A 24,123-nucleotide genomic window follows, 5' to 3' on the forward strand; every position below is an offset into this window, starting at 1 on the left:
AAAAGGAAACAATTTGCTAGAAATGTAATGCCCTAAACCAATACTATTAAATGCTAATAAATGCACTGCTCTGCAGACCAACACTTAAAAAAAACCCAAACCCATAGGATATCCTGATTGTTTAATGGTTTTATTATCTCTCCTAATGTAGAATATATGAAAAATTTAAGATTAAATACTCACTGGAATATGTCTAAAATATACTTTCAGTTCTGAGGACATAGGACAAGAGGTGAAGAATTAAGATATAAATTACAGAACCTTTATCTCTGTAGCTTAATATGCCACATGCGCTTCTAAAAACCTTTACAAATTTTCAGTTTTATCAATGCTCATTAAACTACCAGGCTCTCTTTTTCTATATTCTTTTTCCCATCATTGCTGATTACCAAGGTATTGTGTAAACAGAAGCCTTCTCCTTTGTAACCAACATCCTTCTCCTGCCAGATTCATTCAATGATGCCACAATTCAGTGTTTGTGACATCACAATAGCTTCCATGGTGACTAATTGTGCTGTCAAACTCTGGTGTGTGACATCTCTGAATGAATCGGGCAGGGGGCTGATTAGGAAATCAAAAGCTTCTGTTTACACACAAATAACTTGGTAATTAACAATGATGGGAAAAGAGCAAGATACTTATCGGGCTGCATTTATATACATGGGGACCTGCCTGCTTTGGACCTCTGTTTCACACTGAAGCACAAAGCGGGCCTCCAGAGAAGCGGGGTGTGCAGGTTGGAGCTTCAGCAGCCACCAAACTTTGTTCCACGGGGACTGCTCCAGGGCTGTCCTCTGTATGCCACGCAGTAGATCTGTGTGAAAAGTAATGCAGCCTTTTGGGGTATAAAGCAACCAAACAAAGACGGAAAGCATTTAAAGAATCAAAAAAGATATAATTATACAGATTTCACATACTTGAAAGGACGTGGACATAAAAGAGAATAAATGAGTTCATTTAATGGGAGACAACTTCATCGAGTTTCTTATGTTTAGGGTCCAAAGTATCCACTATGATATAGTCAGTAAAAATTAAATACCAACTTTAATCCTTCTACCAATTTTTGGTTGTAGTTTGAATTTTGTATTACTTGGCTGCTCATTTCTGCTTCTATGAAGCTTAAATGCTACCCTGTATTTCAGAGACTGTCAGATCAAGATCTGCATCCTAGGTGAATTTATCAGGTGTCTGATGTTCCATATTTTTTTCTCTAGAGATAAGATTGCTAGTATAAGTATGAAACAATGGTGCGTGAAAAGAAATATGATTTAGGAGTAGTGAGAATTCTGTGTTTCCAGAAGACATTATTTCTTACACAATACATCCTTGCTAACTTAATGCTGTAGGTGCTAATCTTGAAGCCCACCAAAAGAGAGGAGTTCCTTCATTTAGTTCACTGTCTTTTTTTTTTAATCTTGATCTTGCCTAATACTACTTTCCAAAAGAGTTCAGTTTGCAGAACCAGTTCATCTTTTTACTATTGGGCAGACTGAGGACAAGATCAAATTTTTGAAACCAGCTGCATATTTATCATTGCAGTGGTCTTCTAGGTCCCACTTTGTAAGGAACCCTCACCTGACTCTTTACTGTGCACGCATAGTCAAGTGTATTCCAAATAACATGCATGCTTGCAAATCGCTTCAAACAACTATTGGACTGCACAAAGTATTTGTGTTCTCACTAGAGGCACAGGTGTGACAATTTGACCTCAGAAAGTGTTAGATTTGACATTTAAAATGTGGTCCCTGCTACACTCTACCACTAGTATCTAAAGTGCTTTGTGGTCAAGATTTAAGCAGTCTGTGAAACTCGAATTGGTCCTGTTATTTCATTTGCTACCAGAAGTACACCTAACCTGTTCATAAAATGTGGTATTCTCCTTATGTGCTACTTCGTGCTTAAGTATCATTAATTTAGGATGGGGATGGAGATCTCTGTATTGGACATTAGCAGAAATAATAATGATGAAGACACATCATAATAGTATGTGTCTAGACACTGAAAGAAGCCCTACCTACAGACCTAATTTTTCCAGCTGCAGAATTGACTATACATCCTATTGAATATAGTTGAACCAGGAAAGAAAAATAGTAAGGCTCTGAAATATGTGAGGGTTAGAAGAAAGCGTAGCTGCAGTTTTGTACCTAGATTTTTTTATTTACATGCCTTAATATGAATGAATTAAAAGTGGAACAGTTAGACACAGCCCAAATAGGGAGGGCTATTTCATATGGGGGTCCACTTGTCATTTGTAGTGATTCTCTATATGGGAATTTAGGGCCATGCCTGTGAGTTGTTTATGATGGAATCGTCCAGCTCCTTCTCCCATCTTGTATCTCTGCTACAGTTTTGTAGAATTTTTGATAATAATACAGAGCAATTGTGGGGGGGTGTGTGGTGGGCAGGGGACTGGGCAAGCCTGTTCTTCTAGGAAGTGTGCAGAGGAGACTGAGTGGAGCCTATCAGATAAACTGAAAGGACACATTTCTGGTCACTTCAGCAGCAATGCCACTTGAAGACAGACTGACCTATTGAACTTAGCAGGCTGTCATCTGTGGTCTAGTTTTGTAGCAGGAAGCTCAAAGCAGGGCTGAGTCTGAGTTGCTAGTGTGTCAAGTGGTGGTTCATCCCATTTGTACTAACCGACTGCAAATTACCCAGGACTTTCCAGGAGTACAACTCCTATGAAGTAGTAGCAAACTGACCAGGACTAACTTCCTTTTTACATGTACCTGTTATGAAATGCTGTACCTTTTCTCCAAGATGGCTTTTACCATCAAAACGAAAATACAAACATTAAATGAGGGGGAGTATTAGCACAGAATCTGAAAAGGTTCTTGATTTAGTAACAGAATACATGTCGGTTGTCTAAAGCGTCTAAGAAACAGGCACTGAGTATATTTACAGAAACTCACTATTGAAATACAAAATCAGTTGACAAATGGTCATCTATAGTGCATTTCCTCAGAACAGAATGAACAATTTGTCCCTGCCCTTAGGTGAGCCATTTTCAGTGCATTAGGAAAGCGAAGAGCACAACTTTGTGTGGTCACAAAAGCAGACAGTAACAGAACATGTGGTCTTTTAGGGTTCATACTGTGATAAAGTTTCATACCAATGTAATTAAATGTTTTTTGGAGGAAACATAATGTAAAAAAACCAGACCCTCCACCCTCATTGGCCCACAGTCCTCATCACAAAGTGAAGGAGACTTGATTTATTAAGTTGCTTTAAACCACGATAGTAGCAACAGATCAGAAATACCTGAAACTTCACCTGTGAAGCCCCTAGATAATGTACAGGTTTAGGTGATGAATGCTGAGGTGGTGAAAAACCTCCTTCCTTAACAGCCACCAGTGAAAGCATTGTCACACACATTAGTCAAAGAATACCCCTTAAAAGTGATGTTATGGCTGATGCACTGGAGCAGCCCACTATGGAAATTTTTCGATGTTAACCCCTGGAAAACACAATCTGTAGCAAGGCTGGACATTGCAAATGCACAGTAAATGCTGAAGTCATCAATGAGCTGGTGATGACTGACAACCTAAATGCAGGTGGAAGAGACAATGGGATCATTGACATTGATTAAATTTTCAATAAAAGAACATACATTAATCTGCTAAGTTCAATAATTAACATTCAAGAGCTTACTCTTCCTGAGATGCCAATGACTGCTTGCTTTCTATCCTGAAAACACCCCAAGAGCTTGGGTGGCACCCTGACATTTCTAACTGTAGGAATGCAACATGAAGTAGGTAAGGGACTCTCCAAACTTCTTCAGTCAGCAAGTCTCAGGCATTTTGTTTAAAGCTTTGCAAAAGTTATGTTTTGCTTGGCCTAATTTTTTAATTTTGTATTATATAAGGGATGAAAGCACTGACTAGTTAAAACTTTTGAAAAATACCTAAATATTTTCGTGGAAACTTCTGAAGACTTGCGAAGATAATGAGTTCATTAAGTAGTGCACACTTAAGCAGTTGCCTTCTTTCGAGTTACTACTTTCAGTGAATTGGATTTGTTAAGCTATCTGTTCATGCTTTGATGTGCCATTCTTTTGACCAGAGAAGTAGTGGTTATGGGGAGTTACCTTGTAACCAAATCTAGAGCAGAAAATTGCCCTGTCATGTGTACAAAACGTTTGTCTCTGTCAGTATTCCTGTAAAGTAGATCCTGTGACCTCTTTCATAATAAACCCCATTGTCTAGCATCTACAATAAAGGCCTGAAGTTCACCTTGAAATGAACTGGTTTTATAGAGTGTGATCAAATAGGACACTGTATTTCTGTGATAGTTCAAGACCTAACAGTGGCCTTTCTGTAACTTTTTTTCCCCTTAAACCTGTCCACCTTGCCAGTCCCACAGCGTACAGCCAACACAAAGAGTTTCGTCTTTATAATTTAAGCTTCTGCACTCAAAAAAAAATATTCCTTTTGAGAAAATCTGTGTTTATGAAGTCCTGATATAGGAAATCTTTGAAGAACACTGCCATATAATGTTAAACTTTGTAATACTTTACAAAGTAAAGCATTGCTTCATGGCAATGTGGTTTGAAAGCTAGAATGTGTTCTGCTGATTTCTTAAGAGGTAATGGAATTACGCTGGGTTGTTTTACTCCTATTCTTAGTTGATCTCTCTCCTTCTGTTTGTTGACTGTATGTTAACATCATGTTCTTTTTCCACAGAGAGGTGCTTGGAAGATCATGAGCTCATAGTTCAAGTTGAATCCACAATGGGAAGTGAAAGTAAATTTTTGTTCAGGAAGAATTATGCAAAATATGAATTTTTCAAAAATCCCATGGTGAGTCTCATTACTTAGTTGTTTACACCACAGAGGAATGGATTGCAATAACATTACTTGGCATTATTATGTCTTAAACATCTATTATAAAAAAAAAAAGGCAACCAACTAACAGGATTCTTTCCAAAGAAATTTTAACCAGTGTTTAAATTCCTTTTACTCTCCTCCCAGCTTAAAAACCTCAAGTGTTCTCAAGTTACCAAATATACTTGTTTCAAAATGTCTGTTGCTATATTGGAGGGTGACCAAGACAGGGGAATCTTGGTTGGTTTAAGAAAAACAATCAGAAGTGCAATTTACTCATCATCTTAAAAGTTACTTGATTTGAAGCAAATTGATCACGTAGCATGCAGTATCCAAACCTTTTAATTTCTGACAGTAAAAGCAAAACCCCTCTGGGTAACCCCTAAAGCACTTACTACATACAAGGAATTTCCAGTTTATGTATATTGAACATTGTTTCACCTATGGCTGTGTTTTTTGCTAGTATGCTCTGCCTTCGTTACTTATCATAGTAGCTTGCCCTCTCTATGTCCTCATGTATATCCATGGTTGAAAAGTATTGTATGTCATCACTACTTATTCCTGTATTTGTAAGATCCTTTGAAAATCATAATTTTAAACTAGTTACTGTGTAACTGCATATCTGGGGATGACTTTTCGCATTTTATCTAAACAATTAAGTTGGAACAGACTGTTGATGTGAAACAATATCAGCTGGTGTAACCCATTGTGATAGTTGAAAAAACATAACCCAGAGGTGGTTAGCTAAGAACAGATTTTGGGTCAGTCAGGCATTTGTGAGGTGAGAAGAAAAAAGATATACGAGATCACATGTAAACTCATTGCTGAAGTAACTACAGATGATAAACTCATTCATTTTTCTCGTAGATACTAATGCACAGTTGCTGCATCCTCACACGTGTGCTTGCATGTACACTTGTCATCTGCCAGTGATTGTTTCAGAGTCTGTGCCTTGACTTACTGTGTGAAACATTTCTGTGCATGGAGTGTTCATAAGTTTTCACTTCTGTTGATCTTACCATCTGATAACCCGTGAACATCTGAGTGTTGTATAGAAGTTTTGGTATCATAGGAGCTAGCACACTGGTTTCATGTGGTCTATTTTAATTAATAACAGAGCATGGGAGTAAAACCCAGAATGCTTGGCATTCAGTCCCAGGCTCCTGCAATCACAGAATAAATAATTCTTTTGGTGTAAGAATGCGAAGGCTCCCTATCCGTTGCATTAGCTGTTGCCATATGGCACTGTTTCTACTCAAGAGAGGCTTGTAAATGTTAGCTTTCATAACTCATTGTGCAACTTACCTGGCAGAAGGGTGATTCCTCTTCAGTCCTTCTCTTTATGCCCTAAAGACTTGAAATTTATATTGCCCGAAGAGTGACAAATGTTCTAAACAGGAAATGTTTTTGTTGTGATTCATTTTGTTATAATCAGTCATTCTTTTATTTCAGTCATTTCTGCATGTCTCCATGCTTCAAATAATGTTTAAAAATTTCAAGAATGACTTCATATCATTGCTGTGTATAGTAAATTCACTGTACCAAATTATATAAGCGTTTTAAAACATATCAAGTGAAAGGGGAATGGGAGGATAAAGTCTGAAGTCAAGTCATTGATGCACTGCATATTCAACCTGCAGGACCATTCATCCTGTCCTTTCCAAGAAAATAGAGGCTGTTAGCAATCCCCAAAAGCCCTCAGTAGTAGAGGAAATTATGGAGAAACGCAGTTATGAAATGGTGTATATCAGATATTTTAAAAACCCACAATCTGTCTGCATGGGCATCTGGTGAGCAGAAGGAAGCGAAGAACTGCACTTGAAGGCCCTTGTATTACTTTCTCTATCAAGGGATCTCCAAATTGATTTAGTAGTGATAGTTCCAAAAAATGAATGACTGGAAGAAAATTTCACTAGTTTTGTGTAAGAGTGTTCACATATAAAGTGACTTCCAATTGTCTTCTCTTTTTTTTGTCTAGAATTTCTTTCCAGAGCAAATGGTTGCCTGGTGCCAGCAAACAAACGGCAGTATCCCACAGTCACAACTTCTGCAGGTACTGTAAATTATCTGTATGGACAAAAAAAGTTTTGGAGCTGGAGGGGGGAGGTTGAGAGGAAGGAAGAGAGAATTCAAGGGTCTGGAAAGAGTTGGTCAGAGAAAGATCAGTTAGCATATGGTGCTAATGTTGAAAATGTCTGACAAAGATCTTACCCGGTGGCATTGAGGTGTAAACACAAAGTATTCATAGCTATGTTCACACATACTTGTTCCATTAATACTCACTCTGTGGGTATCTGGTTTGGCCACCCAATGTTGCTCCAAAAACAGTCTTGGCAGATATATTTCTAGGAAAACAAACACCCCTTTTATAAAAAGCAGAACAGAAGTACTCTTCTATACTCCACATCATAGCACAAGAGAAAGTGTAAAAATGCATCTTGATATTAGAAGATCAGTTTTAGATGATGAGAGGTTTTGCTTTTACTTTTTATGTCCCATGTCAAGAATTGTGCCTGTCAAGAATTAACAATAAGGACCAACTTTCCCATGGTTCAGCCAACTAGCTGCTTTTTTGTATAGAAAAATAATGCCCTAAGAAGTAAGTGCAAGTAGAAATTTGCATATAGTATTTGCAAAGTAATCCCATTTAAAGCTTCCCAGATTAAATTACAGGGGTGTGTACCTTATGCATATATGTTGGTAGAGTTGTGTAATCTCCGTGGTAGTGGCACGTGTGCTGCATTTATACTGAAGTTCTGATGTCGCTGTAGAGCTTCTTGCTTGCTCATGAAGGAACCGTGGTGGTGGCACAGTTAGTTGGCCTTTAAGGATGGTGCTGAAGAGTGGGTTACCTCTCTGATCAGTAACTGATTCTCTTAAATTTCTCAATTTTAGTGCTGCAATCTAAACCTCATAGTCTAAATCTTTTAATTTCAGTTGTTTCCTCAAACTGGGGTCATTTAACTCAGGACACTCAACTCAAAACACAGTTTATTCAAAGAGTGTTGTATTAAGAATATAAGATCATGGTGCCTGGAAGACAGTGACACGAGTACCAGGCAAATTATAAAGCAGAAGGCACAAATATATGAAGAATGTATACATACAAATAACTGATTTTAGCTTGACTTCTGTCATGCTGCATGTTTGCAAATATGCACTGACTCTCTCTTTGAAGACAACACGCTTCCACTGACTTTTGAAACAGTGTGCTCGTTTTGTCCCATAACCATATCAAAGTCCATTAAATTCTGGTACCATGTTCACCGAGAAGAATTTAAAGTGTTAGCATCCACTCTCAGCTGGAAAACAAACAAACAACAAAAAATCAATCCAATTTACGGAATTAAAAATGAAAGTCACAAGCAATGAGGTTGTAATCAGGAACCAAAAACTGTCATGGATTGGCATCGCCACAGACTGGTAGGAAGAGAGTGTTCATATCTTGGACCCTTTTTCCTGTAGTGTAAGTAGAGAATTGAGTTTGTTTGTTAATACAAGCAGCAGGACTCCCTAAAAGAGTAAGATGTTCTTGAAGATAGAAAAGTTTTGATCCTAGGGTAATTTGAGTGGTAGCAAAAGGGAAACCTTACAACTTCTTGAGATACTGAGTTTTCTTCTGGGAAGGCTCCCTTAGGTGCCATCCTGGAGAAGCAAAAGTCATGGGGGTTAGCAACACGAGAGGGGGAGGAAAAGAGGATAAGTATATTCTCTCTGTTTCATTGTTTAACCATAAAAGAACAATATTCCTTAAAGTATTTATACTGAATATTCCTTTTCTTTAAAAAAACCCACACAACTGTTTTTCACAATTTCAGTGGCAGCTGTAATTTATTGAAGCCCACTAGTTATTAAACATGTTGCATCTGAGGCCACTTTAAACACTGAGCAATTCCACTGTATTTAATTACACATAGAACAGGGAAGAATATTAAATATCATCTCATTATATCATATACTGTATTAAGAGCTAGTATTTTTAGTCTTAAGAATAGCATTAAAACCAGCAGGATCTGTTTTCCCTAGTCTCAACCTGGCTGAGATACGCAAAAAAACCTGCATCTTAGTTTACTTTTCTTTTATCTGACTGGACAAAAAGAACATATCTCCTTTTTGTTTTTCCCTTTCACAGCTGAGAAGTGGATTCATAGTACAAATAGCAGGAAAATTGGCTGGGTTTTTCCATGCTGTTAGATGAGATGAGAAGGAGGAATGGGAAAAAATAGCTTTTAATTCTGATCCAGGGCACTGATTTTTGGTTTTGTTTCCTGTGGGCATTGTCCACCAAATAACACCAAAACACAACTTTGAAGACTTGCAGAGGCATCTAGCCAAACAGGTTTATGCATTTTTCTTATACTGTTGAATTTATTAATTTGGTATTTGACTTACTTGAGCAAGCCCTCTGTCATTTAAACATCTGGCCCATAGTAATAAGGGAGCAATCCATCAATTCTCCTACCATAATTAAATGCTTCCTTCCTGTGATATATCGCAAATCAAATTATTCCATATGTGGTCCCTCTACTTATGTCAAGAACTTAAATGCTTCTGAATCTTGAAGTCTGGTATAATTGCTGGCACTTATTTGACTGCTCTACATTTCAAATTAAATATTCTGTTGTCTGCTATACCTCTTGTCTTAGGACAACTTAAATGCCAGAAATCCTGAAACAGGCTCTTCCTTTTCAAAAACTTTATGATAAAGACACAGATTTTGGCCAATATTTCCAAGTTAGACAATTTGCCAAAATTGCTGTGAGAAGGTATTATTTTAAGAATTAATAGGCTTACTTCCTCTCCCTTCAGGCCAAGTGCAAGGAGAATGGGGATACAGAGAAATGCTTAGCTTTTTGGAGATATAAGTATTGACAGAGAGAATAGGAAGATGTCTGGTGGGAGGAGATAGCTAGGTAGATGAAATGGGAGGAGCAGGAATTTCCATTTTGGCCATAAATCAGATTAAACATCCAGGTCAGTTTAAGCCTAGTGTGAAACTGCACCTCAAATCAGCAAAGTGATTTTCTGTTTACCTCTCAGGTCTGGAAATACAGTGACAATTTTATAATCCATCCACAGGATACAATCTTCATTTACATTTTTCTCTCCAACAGAACTTTTTAAACTCCAGTAGCTGCCCTGAAATTCAAGGTTTCTTGCATGTGAAAGAGCTGGGTAGGAAATCATGGAAGAAACTGTACGTGTGTTTGAGGAGATCAGGACTTTATTGTTCTACAAAAGGAACTTCAAAGGTAAGATTAAAGAAGAAGTTGCACAATACTAGCATGTGAAAACATTTTCTGCTTTTACAGTGGGCAGTTTTTTGCTGGTTTTAAATACCTCCACGCAGTGTTCCCTGTTTTTATGCCATAGAAAAGGATAAGTAAGCCACGATCAAAAGACAGTCAAGCCCTGGGCTCTCAATGCATGAATATAGCCATATAGTTTCATTATAGAATAAAACCAAACTAGCCAGGCAACATCATTGTGGCTACTGAAGTTGTGCTAACCTTCAGATTCCTCTGGAACAATGTAATAGGCTATGCCATTTTTAACGTGATGTGTTTGCATAAGTATAGTATTTTGTAAGCTTCCTGTATCAGTACCTTCTGTTGGTAGGCTGATATTCAAGAGGTGACAGCGCTATGTCCACTTGAGGCTGCCGGGGAGAGGAACGGTGTTCGTACACTGCCCTCTGTTGGAGGCCGGGCTGGAGAGACTGCAAAGCTTGCACAAGATCTTCCAAAACCTTACACTTACCTGTGATAAAACACGTTATTTCCCCAGGAGCCAAGACATTTGCAATTGTTGGCTGACCTGGAAGACAGCAATATCTTCTCATTGATAGCAGGCAAGAAGTTGTACAGTGCACCTGCAGAGTATGGATTTTGTATAAAGGTAAATCTCACTGAGTTCTTCCAAAGTTCCAGATGGTGTTGGTAGCTCAGTCACCCCAACCCGCAGCTAAATGGGATTTGTGTCTAAAACTCTGCAAGCCTTTTCTGTCATGAGGACTTGATCTTTAACATCTTTCATTTGGCAGGCATGTCCTGTGAATCTTATCATCATTTTATGAGACATTTTTAACATTTTATCTGGTGCTCCTTTGGTTTGGGAAATTTCTGTGCAAGAGCAGCTCACTGCTGAAGCATAGTGTGCCTGCGAGGTGGCCTTGGTTCACCTCACAGATGAAAACTTTTTCCAAGTACTCTAATTGAATAGAAAAGTTTCTGTGGACAGTGAGCACCAAAATTATACAGCAACAAAGGATCAAGCTCTGATGGGTAGTAATTTTATCATTATTATGGGCCAGAGGTTTGCCTTTATTTAAAGAGGAAGATTGTCTTGGAAAAATGAAAATAAGAATAAGCAGTTGCCTTTGAAAATTTTTAAAACTGTTGTGCTGATAGATTGATTTGGACAGTATTATAAACTTTGAAAAGTGTAATTTTCTGAGAAGAAAATAAGGCTGGAAGCTGATTTTATTGACAGCAGTGAACTAGTCTCCTTCCTACCAGCCATTCCAGAGCTAGACAATAAGGGTTTGCATCAAAGAGACTGGCAGCAGGACTGATCCTCACCCAGTTATGGAAACTTTCGTCCTTCATCTCAAAATAGGAGCTTATAAAACTTCTCACAGATTTGGAAAAAAACCCAACAAACAACAAAAACCCCACCCTAACAACCAAAACTAACAAAACTAAATGCCCTGGTTTGGTTGTAACATGGCCTGAGTACCTTGTTCCTATAAACTGCCAGAACTGCAGGTTATTTCAAAACATAGAATCATAGAATATCCTGAGTTGGAAGGGACCCTCAAGGAGTCTAACTCCTGAAAGTCAGAAGGCACCAACATTTATCTTGCTAGACCCAACTGAGACAGTGATTTCTTTCAAAGCATGCTCAGCCTCTCCTGAGCTTTAATTCAGAGCGGTGTGAGCTTTTTCTGGCTAGTTCTTAAGATTAATACTGCACCTGACTTTACTCTGCAGTAAACTTAGTTGTGCTGTTGGTTTTCTGTTGAATGTAGCTGACTTCCTTCTAACACTTTAAAGCCCAACAGAGTGAGAAATGAAACTAAGGAACTGCGGTTGTTATGTGCTGAAGATGAGCAAAGCAGGACGTGCTGGATGACTGCCTTTCGACTCCTCAAGGTATCTAATAATCTCTTCTACTTGTGCAAGGCTACATCTAGAGTTAAATTGCATTTGTTACTTTGTTCATGAGAAATTACCTACATTATTAAATGTCGTCTGTTCCAAAACAATACAGATAAGAGCAAAATGCCAGGCGGGCCTGCCCTACCTAAGATTTTAAGCACAGGACTGAGCTCTATTCCTTCCACATATGAATCAAGTATAATTTTAGTTTTGGATCCGAATTTGAGATATGTGAATGAATCAAAATACCTTAACAAGGTATTTGCAAGTTATCATAAAGCTAAAGAAAATGTTTTGATAATGGTAAGTGGTTCTTCTAACTAGAACAGAGTGCCTTTTGCAATTTCTTTTTTTTTATTTTTTTTTTTTGTTTGTTTTCTGAAGGTTCTACTAAAAGAAGTAACAAAAGTAATTCTATCTCCAGGTGAAATTAATTTATATCTGACAGCAAGCAATGAAATTTCTTGGTAATATGGTAGGAGGCTTCATCATTTTTTTTGAAACAAAATCAGGATGGAGGGAACTGAGAAGAAAGTTGACTGTTTTGTGCCCTTTGAAGCAGAGAACTTCCTGGTCTTCATAGGAAAATGTGCATAAGTTCTGATTTGGTTTTAAGTCTTTCCCTGAATGTGCTGTCTTGAAAACTGCTGTGTCCTTCTGTATACCTTACTACATCCTATGTACAGAAAAAAAGGTTTTTGTTTTCAAGGAACACTGAAAGATGATTAAGGGTGTACAATCAGCGAAAATTAAGGCTGTGCCTCAAGGCTTTGTCTGTGACCCTTCTTTTTATTCACCTTTAGCTTTCCATAGTCCTATATTACCCTGTTCACAAATTGTATAAACCATTTCAGTTAGAACATTCAGTAAGCAATGTTGCTATACTTCAGCACTGTGCCTCTAGGGAATGCACTGAGTAGGTGTTTTCCTACCATCCTAGCTACTAGTGTTGCTAAAATTTATCATGTTCAACGAGGAGCATGACTGGAATTCAATCACCTTATTTTTATAAGGATATGAAAAGTACCAAGTGTTATTTCCTGCTGAAATTTATTGAAAGAGCTAGTGAACTAGAAAGGTTCTTATTTTTTATCATTTCGAAGACTGAGTTTGAATGCTTTATGCAGAATATTTTTAAGTTCACATTACTAGAGGGTAAAAAGAAGGCAATTAATATGTGTGTTCTGACCTCGACTGAAAGCTTGTATTCTACAAGGAAAATAGAGTGATAGCTCTGGTGATTGCTGAGAGTGGCAGAAATTACCTGTGTATTTCACTCAGGCTTCTATTTTTTAAAGAAAACTTGTGTGTATTAACTGCTTGATTGCCACCTGCCAATTGCTATTGCTCAATGCAAATTGCTTTGGGACAGCTTCTGATCAGGAAAATAATAAACTGGTGGCACCTTGCTCCAGTGTAAGTGGTATTATGAAAACACTACAGTTTTTTTCCTAGGGTATATATTTGAATAATAGTGTCCTTGCATTTCTTTTTACAGTATGGAATGCTACTGTATCAGAATTACAGAATTCCCCAGCAGCGAAAAGCCATGCTTCCACACTTTTCCACTCCAGTAGTAAGTAATGAACTTACCTCATTGACATGCGATGTTGGAAAAGATACATTTGCTTTTGCATTTTAAAAGTGGAAAATTTTACGCTAAGAAATGTAAATTCAGCATTGTGTAGCAAATCAATGTAAAGTTCATGTTTTGCATGAGTACAGTTTTCGTGGTTGGCTCTCCATTATCTCAGGCTTACATGATCCACATGATTGAAAAATCTTGGCTATGTCATGCTCTTTGAGACGTACAGTAGAGAGACATCTGGCTGTCTCTGCAGAAGCCAGTTTAGGTCTGGCAAAACTAACACGTAAATTTCCTAAAATAGGCTGGGCCAAGAGCTGACTGTTAACTATCTAAAAGTGAAGATCCTATATTTGGATCCCAACTGGCCCTGAAAATGACTGGAATATAGTAATAGGGCAAGTGGGCAACTTGAGCAATACAGATTTTATTCTCAGCCTTTGAATCCTTTCCCTCCCCTATGGCCTAAAAAGAAAAACCATCTATTTTTCTGTCAGTGAATCTTTTGAAAGAGATAAAAAATGAGATGTATTTTTCGTGATGTTGAAGGAGAACCTTGGACAGTCTTCTGAAACCAAAACATTTTGAAATTAAACTCTCAAGCTGGATTTTTCTTTTCCTGTTTTTTGAAACAAGTGAAAATTCCTTTTCAGAGAAGTGTATCTGAAAACTCACTAGTAGCAATGGATTTTTCGGGGCAAATAGGAAGAGTTATTGAAAATCCTGCTGAAGCACAGAGTGCTGCCTTGGAAGAAGGACATGCTTGGAGGGTAGCTATCTTCTCTTCTTTTCTGTTTTTGCAATCAGTGTCTGTTGAGAGCCAAAACACAGTGTGCGCTATGATGTTAGTGCAGTGCTGGTCACAGTATAGCTTAGCTCCGACCTGAAGCAATCACACTGCAAGCATGCAGATCTGAAAGTCAATATCCATCTTTAGCAAAACTGTCACATTCACAACAACCTTCTACCACTGCTTCTCTGTCCCCCTAGTGTCCAGAGGAAAGTTGAGGGGGAAAGCAGACCCACCAGAACTTTACTGCCAGTTTGCAAAACCAGTCTCTGAGGAGGAATATGTCAAATTAAATGCTTCCCCACATGGAAGAGGCTGGGGCTCTGACTAATGGCTTGCTCCCAGTAAGTTTAATTGCAGAATATACAAGAGGCAGGACCTCTTGCAATGAAAACTGATGTAACTTGTTTATAGTGTCTTGTGGACAGACAGCCGCAGTACAAGTTTTCCCACATGCTCGTCTTTTAGGGAAAAGAAGTCATTACTGAAGCATTAGCTGGTGCTTTATGTACGGGAGGGAAACACTGCTTGGTTTACTGAGTGCCTGGTGTTTTGCCTGAGCAGAGACATATCAGACTTTTCTTTTTTTTTCTCTCATTTTTTTCCTTTTCCTTTTTTTTTTAAATTTTTTTAGATACTGAGCTTTCATCATTAACATCTGGCTTGTGTTTTAAGCCAACTGAAATGAGCTGCTGCTTGTAGATTAGCCCCCTCCAAAGTTGCATTTCTTTTTCTCATTCTTGCATTAAATTTGCCCAGCCCCCAGTTTCCTGTAAATTAAATCTGTATTGCATGTTCACTAATTCTCTTCTGTTGAAACATTAGTGTGGATTTAACGGTAATTCATTTTCTCTGTAGAAACGTAGCACAAGAATGAACATCTTGGGTAGCCAAAGTCCGCTCCACCCTTCCACACTGAGTACAGGTAAATTCTGCTGGTTTGTAAGCATAGTATCAGAGACCTCTGTGGGTAAAGAAAAGCTCTATTTTATATAGAGTGCAGTCATGTAGTATTGATGTAAAATACACTGTTTATGTTTTATCAGTAGCTTCTGTGTCATTAACATGCTTACCCATATAGGCATAGTAGAAGGAACTTGTTTTCCTTTGATGGCATACTCAAGCTTTTCTTCAGAACTAAGTCTTTTGAAACTCAGATTTTATAAAAATAGACACTCCATAAATGTTTCCATTTAAAACAATCCAGAAATCAATTCCCTGTTTCAGACAAGAAAAGTCAATGAGTGATCTGTTAATTTTTAAAGAGTAAAAATGAGAGTTTTCAAAATGGAATTCATTCCATAATAACTGACTAATGTAAAATATGTATGCCTGTAATGCAAGTCTTGAACACCTGAGATTGTAAGTTTATTAAAATAAGAGGAAATTTCATGTTAATATCCTGAACTTCTTAAAGGAAACACAGCTATTCTCTGTTGCCACTCTGTGTTTCTACTCTGTTGAACAGAATTTAAAAATACCATTTGAAAAATAAACAATAAACATAAAATATTTGGGGAAAACTCTGCTCTTGAAAGCACAAGCTAAAGTGTTTTTCTATATTTGAGACTTAAAGAGACTTGATTCTAACCCATTAGCTTATACATTGTCTTCTAATAATTGTTAGTCCCAACATTTTCAAGAAGCTATGAAAAGGCAATATAGGAGATTTCTCTTGTTAACTTCATTGTACATCTGCAAATCAGAAAATACATGAAATAATGCCTCTCTATTTGGTATATTAAGTAGATGCATTTTTTGATATTTTTTTTTAATATAGATACTTTATAACAAAAATATATATACCCACTTTTAAAATGTGTAAATAATTAGTGTGTGGAAAAAATGTTGCACATGTAACTGCTTTTAACCATCTTCTCTTTCCCTCTTTTCCCTCTCGCCTCCAGTTATTCATAGGACACAGCACTGGTTTCACGGCAGAATCTCTAGAGAAGAATCTCACAGGATTATTAAGCAACAAGGGCTTGTAGATGGGTAGGTACTGTTGTTGCTTAGTATTTATGGTCCGATGGTGAGCTTTATAGACAAGAGCACAGCCTCTGCTGGTAATGGTTTACAGGTTTCTGAGCACTTCTGAGTAACCCGATTCTCGAGTAGTCCCATCATAACCTACCTGGCTTTCAAAAAGTCAGAGTGCGTGTTTGTAGGAGTGGATCCTAACTCTTAATTTGAAAAATAAAATCTTAGAAACACACTTAAACTTCTTTCTTTTTTTCTAACAGAGGCAATCAACTTTTAGAGATTGTTAGAATCTGAAAATAGTTAATTCTTGTAATCTGCATTGAGGATATATTTTTTAGAGAAAGCTGTACCTAACCATTTGCCACAAATTTATAATGTCATTTGTGCTCTTTTGCATGAATCAGAACAGATAATGGTGATTTCTCACTATTTGTTTCTGTTCTAGAGCAAAGAACTGAAAGTAACTTAAGTGCTCTCTAAAATGTCTTTAGTTGAGGTTTAAGTATCTTCTGTATCGTTGTTTCCCTCATTTATATGGAGTTATGGTTATTGAAGGAAAGTTGCTTGAACTGCATTCAGCAGTTCTTTATTTGTAGGATAGGAAAAGCATGGTTGTCTTTGGTTCACTAACCTAACTGCTGTCAGGGTTAAGGTAGAAACGTCCATGTTGGCTTCTCAGAAGACACTTAAGTTTAAACCTTTCTTCGGTTTTTCTGACTTTCTGATTCAGAACACTAATCTTTGTGAAGAATAATATACATTAGAGAAATAGAAGTTGGTAGTGCATATACATATTTATCAAGCAGTGTTTATTTGTTGTTTTGGGGTCTTGGCTGGGCTAAGGCTGGGCTAAGGGTTTTAACTTCACAGGTCAGATAGAGAAGAGGCTGAGAAAGCAAAGGAGCACTGCTGACTTGTTGAGTTTCTGGTTCTCTCACACTACAGATCTTTATAATCTTGGGGTCATTTTGACTTGTTGCCTTAGGAATCTGGTGGCCTATCCTTCATGAAGTTTTCAGGAATGTGTTGTGTTAATGCCTTTGAGGAGGTGTTAAATTTGTGCCTAGTCAGCTTACTCATCATGGACCGTGAAGATTGGTTAGTTTGGCTGTAGCAAGGTCAGTCAGCAGTGACAAAAGACCTATGTTACCTATATGCTCCAAGATCTAAGGATTGTGATTTTCAGGATGGAAAAATCTTGCCTATGTTTTCCTGCTGTGTGTTCTTGAACAAAAGAAGGTAGAAAGTTAACAGCCTCCTGATGGCTCATGGAAGAGGTTCAGCAACGTATATATGCAGCCGATACTGCTATCTTTGACTGTCTCTGGAAGCTATTGTTGAGGATGCATCTATCTTTATAGTCATTGTTTGTGCGGGAGCCAGTTGCTTGCCAGCGGTTGAGTAAACTGTTGCGGTTTCAGTTGTGCAGAGCTCTGCTTTGTGCCACCAGCTTATGATAACATGCATTATCTGAAACAGCTACATGAAAGATAATTTAGAGATACCTGCATGAACTGCAGTACCACAGGGCAGGTAAGACCTTTCTCCCTGACATGGATCCTAATGTATAAGGGCTTTTGTCCCTTTGCCACACATCTGGTCTTCCTAGGACTAAAAAGGAATGTCAAATACCATTCCTGGTTTCTGATGGTGGCAAGACATGCCTGTCTCTGATTACTGAACTGACAGTGGTTATGATGGTGCATTTTTGTGGTATTGACATTTCTCAATCAATTCTGAGGAACTGGAGTAAATTCTTTTGGGTTCCTAAGACTACAAGCAGTTCTTGCAACTCAGCCTTGGAAAAGTGTGTTCCTGGCTTAGTGATTAGCAATTAAGAGGGCTTGAGGCCTGCCCTCATACTGTATTGGACCATCTCACAAATCCACTAGTGATTAGTGCTGTAAGCCTTGTGCCAAAGGTATATTCTTGTTTTCTGTGGCATGGAGAAGATCTGCTTCCTTGGTTCATAAATGTCAAGGGGAGAAAATGTGGGGGTTTTTAGCCAGATTTTTTTCTCCTCTTCCTATTATATGTATTTAACCATTTGAGTTAGGACTTCAATTTTGTGAGTCAACTTAAAAGTCACAGTTAGATAGTGTGTGGTGTTGCTATCTGTACTGCTAAAGTACATTTTCTCCCAGTGATGCCGAGGGAAAAATACTGTGACTGTTCTAGAGGAAAAATCAGTGTGTATTTTCCCCATCTTGATAATGTGGAAGCTACTTACCTGATAAGTAATTTTTGTGGATTTTTGTGGACTGATGCAAGATACTGGAGAGTGGGAACAGACTTGCATATATTACTTTCCAATCTACAGAAATTCAGACTTGCTCAGGAGTTAAATGATAATTTTTTTTCACGATAATATTTTTTTCATGAGAGTACATATCATTAACGGAAAGCTGAGTTAGAGAGAACCTTAAAGAAAGTGTCATATGTACCTTCTTAGGGGAAGAACTACTGTCATATATGTTTCACTTCTTGTTTCATCTATTATTGTTGCATAGCCATGGTATAAAAATTGAAAGCAAATTGCCAGTTATGGAATTGCCTGTTAATGCAACTAAAGAAGAGTTAGGCAGTGGCACAAAATTACTTAGTAGTTCTGATTATTTATGAAGAAATTGATTGCAGTATTCAGTTTGCTCTTAAAAACCTTCTCTCCTAGATTATTTCTTCTCCGGGACAGCCAAAGCAATCCAAAGGCATTTGTACTTACGCTGTGTCATCATCAAAAAATAAAGCATTTTCAAATCTTGCCGGTAAGTAGATTATTTTTGATACTGGTAACAAAAACCAAAATTTTAAATCATGAAGCTTTTGTCAACATCTGAGAAGACCTCTTATTAATTACTGCTGTAATTAACAGGGGTGTTCCTATTAGCAAGTATATTAGCAAGTATTTTTTACAATTGTGAAGTGTCTGATTTTAATTATTTATTAACATTGCCCGGAAAACTAGTGTAAGTCACTACATTACACAAGTCTGTGTAATGCACAGAACTTGTTCTCTGTGACTGACAGAAGCAACAGCAGCTGTTGTCTGCCTGTCACTTAGGCAAACATAGAATAACTTAGGGAAACTTTAAAAAGTTTTATTCTAGAGGTTATCCAATAATGTTGAGCTTCAAATAATGTTACACTGAGATGCTGGGAAACAATTTGATTTTTATCTTGATCAAAAAAGCACCAAAAATTTAAGATCATGTAAACCTTTGTATTGATCCTCTTCTCTCGTTTAGCCTGCCGATTTTACAAACAGCTAACAAATACTTTTGGGGTATTTTCATTTTATATAATGAAGTCCAGTGCTGTCTCTACAACTTTCAATTACTCTGCCCACAAGCTTTCAGTTTCATAAACGCAGTATTACAAGTTGAGTTAACATATGTTTTCTCTGGTGCTGTGCATGATTTCATGAAGAACTCTGGGCACTAGGTTGTTTGGGCAGTGCCCATCTTTTATGTTATGTCACACACTGGTGGTACTCTGTTTTGTCATACTTGCATCTCTTCATGTGCAGTCTAACTTAAAAAGGATGTTTTGTTTCCCTAGTGTGAAGATGATGGACAGATATTTTTCAGCCTGGATGATGGGAACACCAAATTCAGTGATCTAATCCAGCTTGTTGAATTCTATCAACTAAACAAAGGAGTCTTGCCCTGCAAACTCAAACACCACTGTATCCGAGTGGCCTTATGACCTCAAATCTGACTCTCACTGAAGACTGGATTTGCTAGAAGAGTAATTGTAAGAGAACGTTGACACTGGGGAATTGGCAGATTTGTAAGTTGGTAAAAAAAATAAATATTATGCACCTTGGGACTCTGAAAGGGATGGATTCGACAGGTGCCAACAGACCAAGATTGCTGGTTTGTCTAACACCTAAGAGTAATTGCTGCTGAGTGTCCCAGCATCCCAAAAATGGGGGGAGGGTCTGTAAAACAATGAGTAAATTTGAAACAAAACTGGAAACTATCTTGGCTGGGCCACTTAACAGGAACAAGTGTGAAGAGAAATCTTTGAAAAGAACTCTTGCCCTGGAATAATCTTGACAATTGAGACTAGTGTGTTTACTTTTTGTATTGATCACTTTTTTTGCACTCCTACTTTGTTTCGGATATTGTATGCAGCCTATATTAGGAGCTGATGTGGCTTTTAAAATTCATGCAGGAGTTGGGTATTAATCTGCACCCTAAAATGTATGGAATGCTTCAGCCTAAAAGGATCTAGAAGAAAATCAAGAAGTGTGTGTGTGTGTGCGCGCGCATGTCTCAATACTTCTCTGGAGACCTGAGGTTCAATGATCTGCAGATGTCTTTGAAGAAGCAATGAGGATACAATTCTAAAAGAACATACCACCAATACACATATTCTTAAAACTGTTGACCTGTAGCATTATGGCTGTAGTGTGTTGATGGCATATTAGTGGCATCCAGTCATGCAAAGACTGTATTAGATTCTATGCACAAATTTTTATTCTTGGAGTGGTGGTTTGTTTTTTACAGCCTTTTGACTGTTTTCCTGAGGAAACTTACTGTTACTAAATAGAATAGGACTGAATGACTACACTTGTATTTGAAACCACCATTTTTTGTGAGAAGAGTCTTCTGCGGGTAGTCTTAGTATGACAAAATAAAAAAAAAATTAAAAACCAGTGTTTTTAGCTTTATAGCTCCTTGAATTTTCAGACTGTTTCAAAGAGCTCTTTCCACATAGTAGAGCTACAGTGACACAAAGCTCACCTGGGTACAGGGCATAAGAAGAACTGTACCCCTTCTGCTTTTTGTAGGGCCGTGGAAGTTTACATGGTGAGAAAGAACATACTGGGAATAGAAACAGATTTGATTGTGAACTAGCTGCTGGCAATGTCATCCATCGAGATAACTGGTGATCCCTGTGTCATATATGCTACCGAATGGCAGACAGGCATGTATCTTGCTCTGGTGCTGGTTTGTCATCAGAACTACTTTATTGTTAATGTTTAAATGAATTATTTAATGTTTACACAATAACTCTTTCTGATGATAAATCGGTATTAAAGTTGGACAAGTCCCACCTTGATCCTCCGATTGCAAATAAATCATTCTTTCATCAGCGCGGTCGGTGCAGGAACTGTTTTAAGTGAAACAACTTCCCAGTGCTTCGTGCCGTTAGCCACAGTGAGGAGTATTCCACTCTGGGAACTTGCAGAGCGTAGTGCAGAACAGAGCATTCTTAGGATGGTAAATGATTTACACGGGCTAATTCATCTTTAGTATTTGCCACTGGGTTTGAAATCCTAGCCATCTGAAAGGGTAAAGAAGGAAATTCAATCCTACACTTTTAGGTCTTCATGTAGTGTTAAGAATAGCTTAAGACAAACCATAACCTGCCTGAGTCATCCATATCAGCTTAAACTATGTCAATGGTATAGAAACACTGTATTTTAGTTTACAGAACACATTTAGTATTTTTTTCCATTCAATGTCTAGATACTAAAAATGAAGAAACTTGATTTTGTTTTTAGTAGAAGCCTTTTTTGTTTTGGTTTGTTTTTGTTTTGTTTTTTTTTAATTGTACATAGTGAAATGAGTGTTCCTGCTTTCTAGACAATGTATTTTAAAACCTTGAAATTAAGCTAACTTAAGTCTGACTTCACTTTGCATGCTTCTATTTGGCCCCTATTAGGAGAAAAAAAGATACTTGTATCGACTACATTACCAGTTTAATAAGACCATTTATGCTGTAGTTTTAAGTTTTTCTGTTTACATAGCTTAGTGACAACCATGCATTTTTCCCAGTAGGCGGATAGTATTTGCAGTGTTTCATATTTATGAAAAAAAACCTTGCATCTTATTTAAATTGAGAATAAAAGTTTGACTATGAACCATGATTTTTGTATGTAGATGGTTGACTTAGTATTTTGTACTCTTCCCAGCTAAAGTGAGCTGTTTTGAGAAAGTGACCACCTTCAAAGTGGCAACAATCTTACTTAAGCAGATCACTGCTTTGTCTTCTTTCTGCTGGAAAACAGTCAATGCCACCTTAGTTTTCCAACAGATTCAGCTGGCTGCCAGCTCAGAATACCAAGGACTGAAGGACATTTGACTCTTATTTTTGTATTTAAATGACATGAATGTAAAGGGGATGCTCAGGGTTGTTTTGGAGCCTGTTGAATTTTTATCTTTTTGCCTGTGATTTTATTTTCTAAATAAATACTTCATGTAGCAATCTTGAATATGTTGAGAAGGAAAATGCCAAACCATTTTGGTAATGAGGTTACTAGTTAAGTTATGTTACGATAGGTGTTAAAGTACAAAAAAACTTTTTATTTGTTAATTAATCTTGAAGAAACACGTGCCTCAGTTTAGATGTTTTGTCTTATCTTTTCTGCACTAAATACCTGACAGTTTGACCAATCAATGCACCTTTCCAGTGGCAAGACTTGCTTATCGTAAATTATATTGTCACAATGCAAGATTTAGTGACTGTAAAATGAAATAAAGTTTAAAGTTTCAGGGAATGCAAAAGGTATTAACTTAAGAGACAAAACCTTTATTCAATATGCTTTGCTTCATACTGTAAATAGCTTTTTGGCTTGTGAACCTAATTGTAATCTTTCAGGTATTTTTGTACAAATAAGGGACTGATATTCTGTTTCTTGTAATTAGAAATAAACGTTAATACAATGCTATTCATTTTATATTGGAATGAATGTCGTCTTTTGAATATATCTGTACATTATGTCTCTTTTGCCTTAATTCAGAGTTAATTGGGTGGGTTGCATTAAACAGCTTTTAAGAAGAGTGAAGAGGAAAACACAATCCCCAAGATACCTTTTTCTCTGGCTGTTCTGTCTTAAGATTCTTATTAGGACAGACTGCACTTTATTTAGAAAAAAACTTGTTTGCCCCTTTTGTTTGAGGAAAATTACTGGGGACATTCTGCTACGACATTTATTCATTTGGGAAGGCTGCTAAAATCAAATCAGGAAAACATAGCATGTGCATCTTTCGGGTCATAAAGCTATAACTCACTGAAAATGTGCACTCTGCATAAAACACTTTGTTGGCCTGATAGCTGTTGGATCAGAAAACTTTTCAATAGTGCTTTCAGAAAGCAGTTGTTCATGCCTGTAATCCTTGTGTTCGAGTGGTCTATCAGCATTTGTCTGGAAAAGCACATCTTCACGAAATATGTTCTTCCTTAAAAAATCTGGGTTGGGCGAGGGGCAATTGGTCGTTCTTCTGGTAGAGGGAATAACAGAAGGTTAGGAATATTTCACTTTTTAGTTGGACACAATCCTTTCCTGTTTCTGCCTTGCTAATCCATAGAAGCCATCAAATGCATTCAAGACTTTGTCACACTGACTACTTCTGCATGCTTCATCTTCATATAAATTTATACTGAACTGTGGCATGAGTTAGTATGTTAGCATTATGAAATTCATCAGCACATAGAGGCAGAGTACTTCCTTTGGGTTTTGATATTTGCCAAGTTTTTTCTATCTGGAGATGCATGTTAAACTTAAAGTGCTTAGAGTTCACTATCCTGCACACAGCAAGTTACTTTTTCACTGAGTTAACGAAGGGGACTGCTTGCTTCCAAAAGGTTTGAAGATGCCTATTTCTTGCTTAGCTAAAGGAAGCCATGCTAACATTGAAACTGGCCCCCTCTGTAATCATTAGAAGTCAAGGACTATAATTCTACACAAACCTCTAAAAAAAACAAACAACAAAACAACCAAAACAAAACAACAAAAAACCCAAACAAACAAAAACAAAAAAATCAACCC

The 24,123-nt window shown here is 37.4% G+C and overlaps 1 protein-coding gene across 2 annotated transcripts in view; it reads left to right on the forward strand.

The window, feature by feature from the left end:
- The window catches only part of GRB10 (growth factor receptor bound protein 10), a 108,452-nt gene extending 85,421 nt beyond the window's left edge, over window positions 1-23,031 (forward strand). The window contains exons 6-16 of one of the 2 annotated variants that reach the window (XM_029958907.1): window positions 4,686-4,801; window positions 6,804-6,878; window positions 9,940-10,077; window positions 10,613-10,723; window positions 11,881-11,979; window positions 13,484-13,561; window positions 14,224-14,340; window positions 15,219-15,285; window positions 16,268-16,355; window positions 19,015-19,108; window positions 19,902-23,031. In XM_029958907.1, coding sequence (XP_029814767.1) covers window positions 4,686-4,801; window positions 6,804-6,878; window positions 9,940-10,077; window positions 10,613-10,723; window positions 11,881-11,979; window positions 13,484-13,561; window positions 14,224-14,340; window positions 15,219-15,285; window positions 16,268-16,355; window positions 19,015-19,108; window positions 19,902-20,048 — 1,130 coding nt within the window. In that variant the 3' untranslated portion in view covers window positions 20,049-23,031. The remainder of the gene's footprint in view (window positions 1-4,685; window positions 4,802-6,803; window positions 6,879-9,939; window positions 10,078-10,612; window positions 10,724-11,880; window positions 11,980-13,483; window positions 13,562-14,223; window positions 14,341-15,218; window positions 15,286-16,267; window positions 16,356-19,014; window positions 19,109-19,901) is intronic. The other variant, XM_029958908.1, reaches the window with a different exon arrangement.
- Window positions 23,032-24,123: the final 1,092 nt, after the last annotated feature.

Source organism: Manacus vitellinus, unplaced genomic scaffold (genome assembly GCF_001715985.3).
Source record: "Manacus vitellinus isolate BGI_N305 unplaced genomic scaffold, ASM171598v3 scaffold_17_pilon, whole genome shotgun sequence".
Taxonomy (NCBI): domain Eukaryota; kingdom Metazoa; phylum Chordata; class Aves; order Passeriformes; family Pipridae; genus Manacus; species Manacus vitellinus.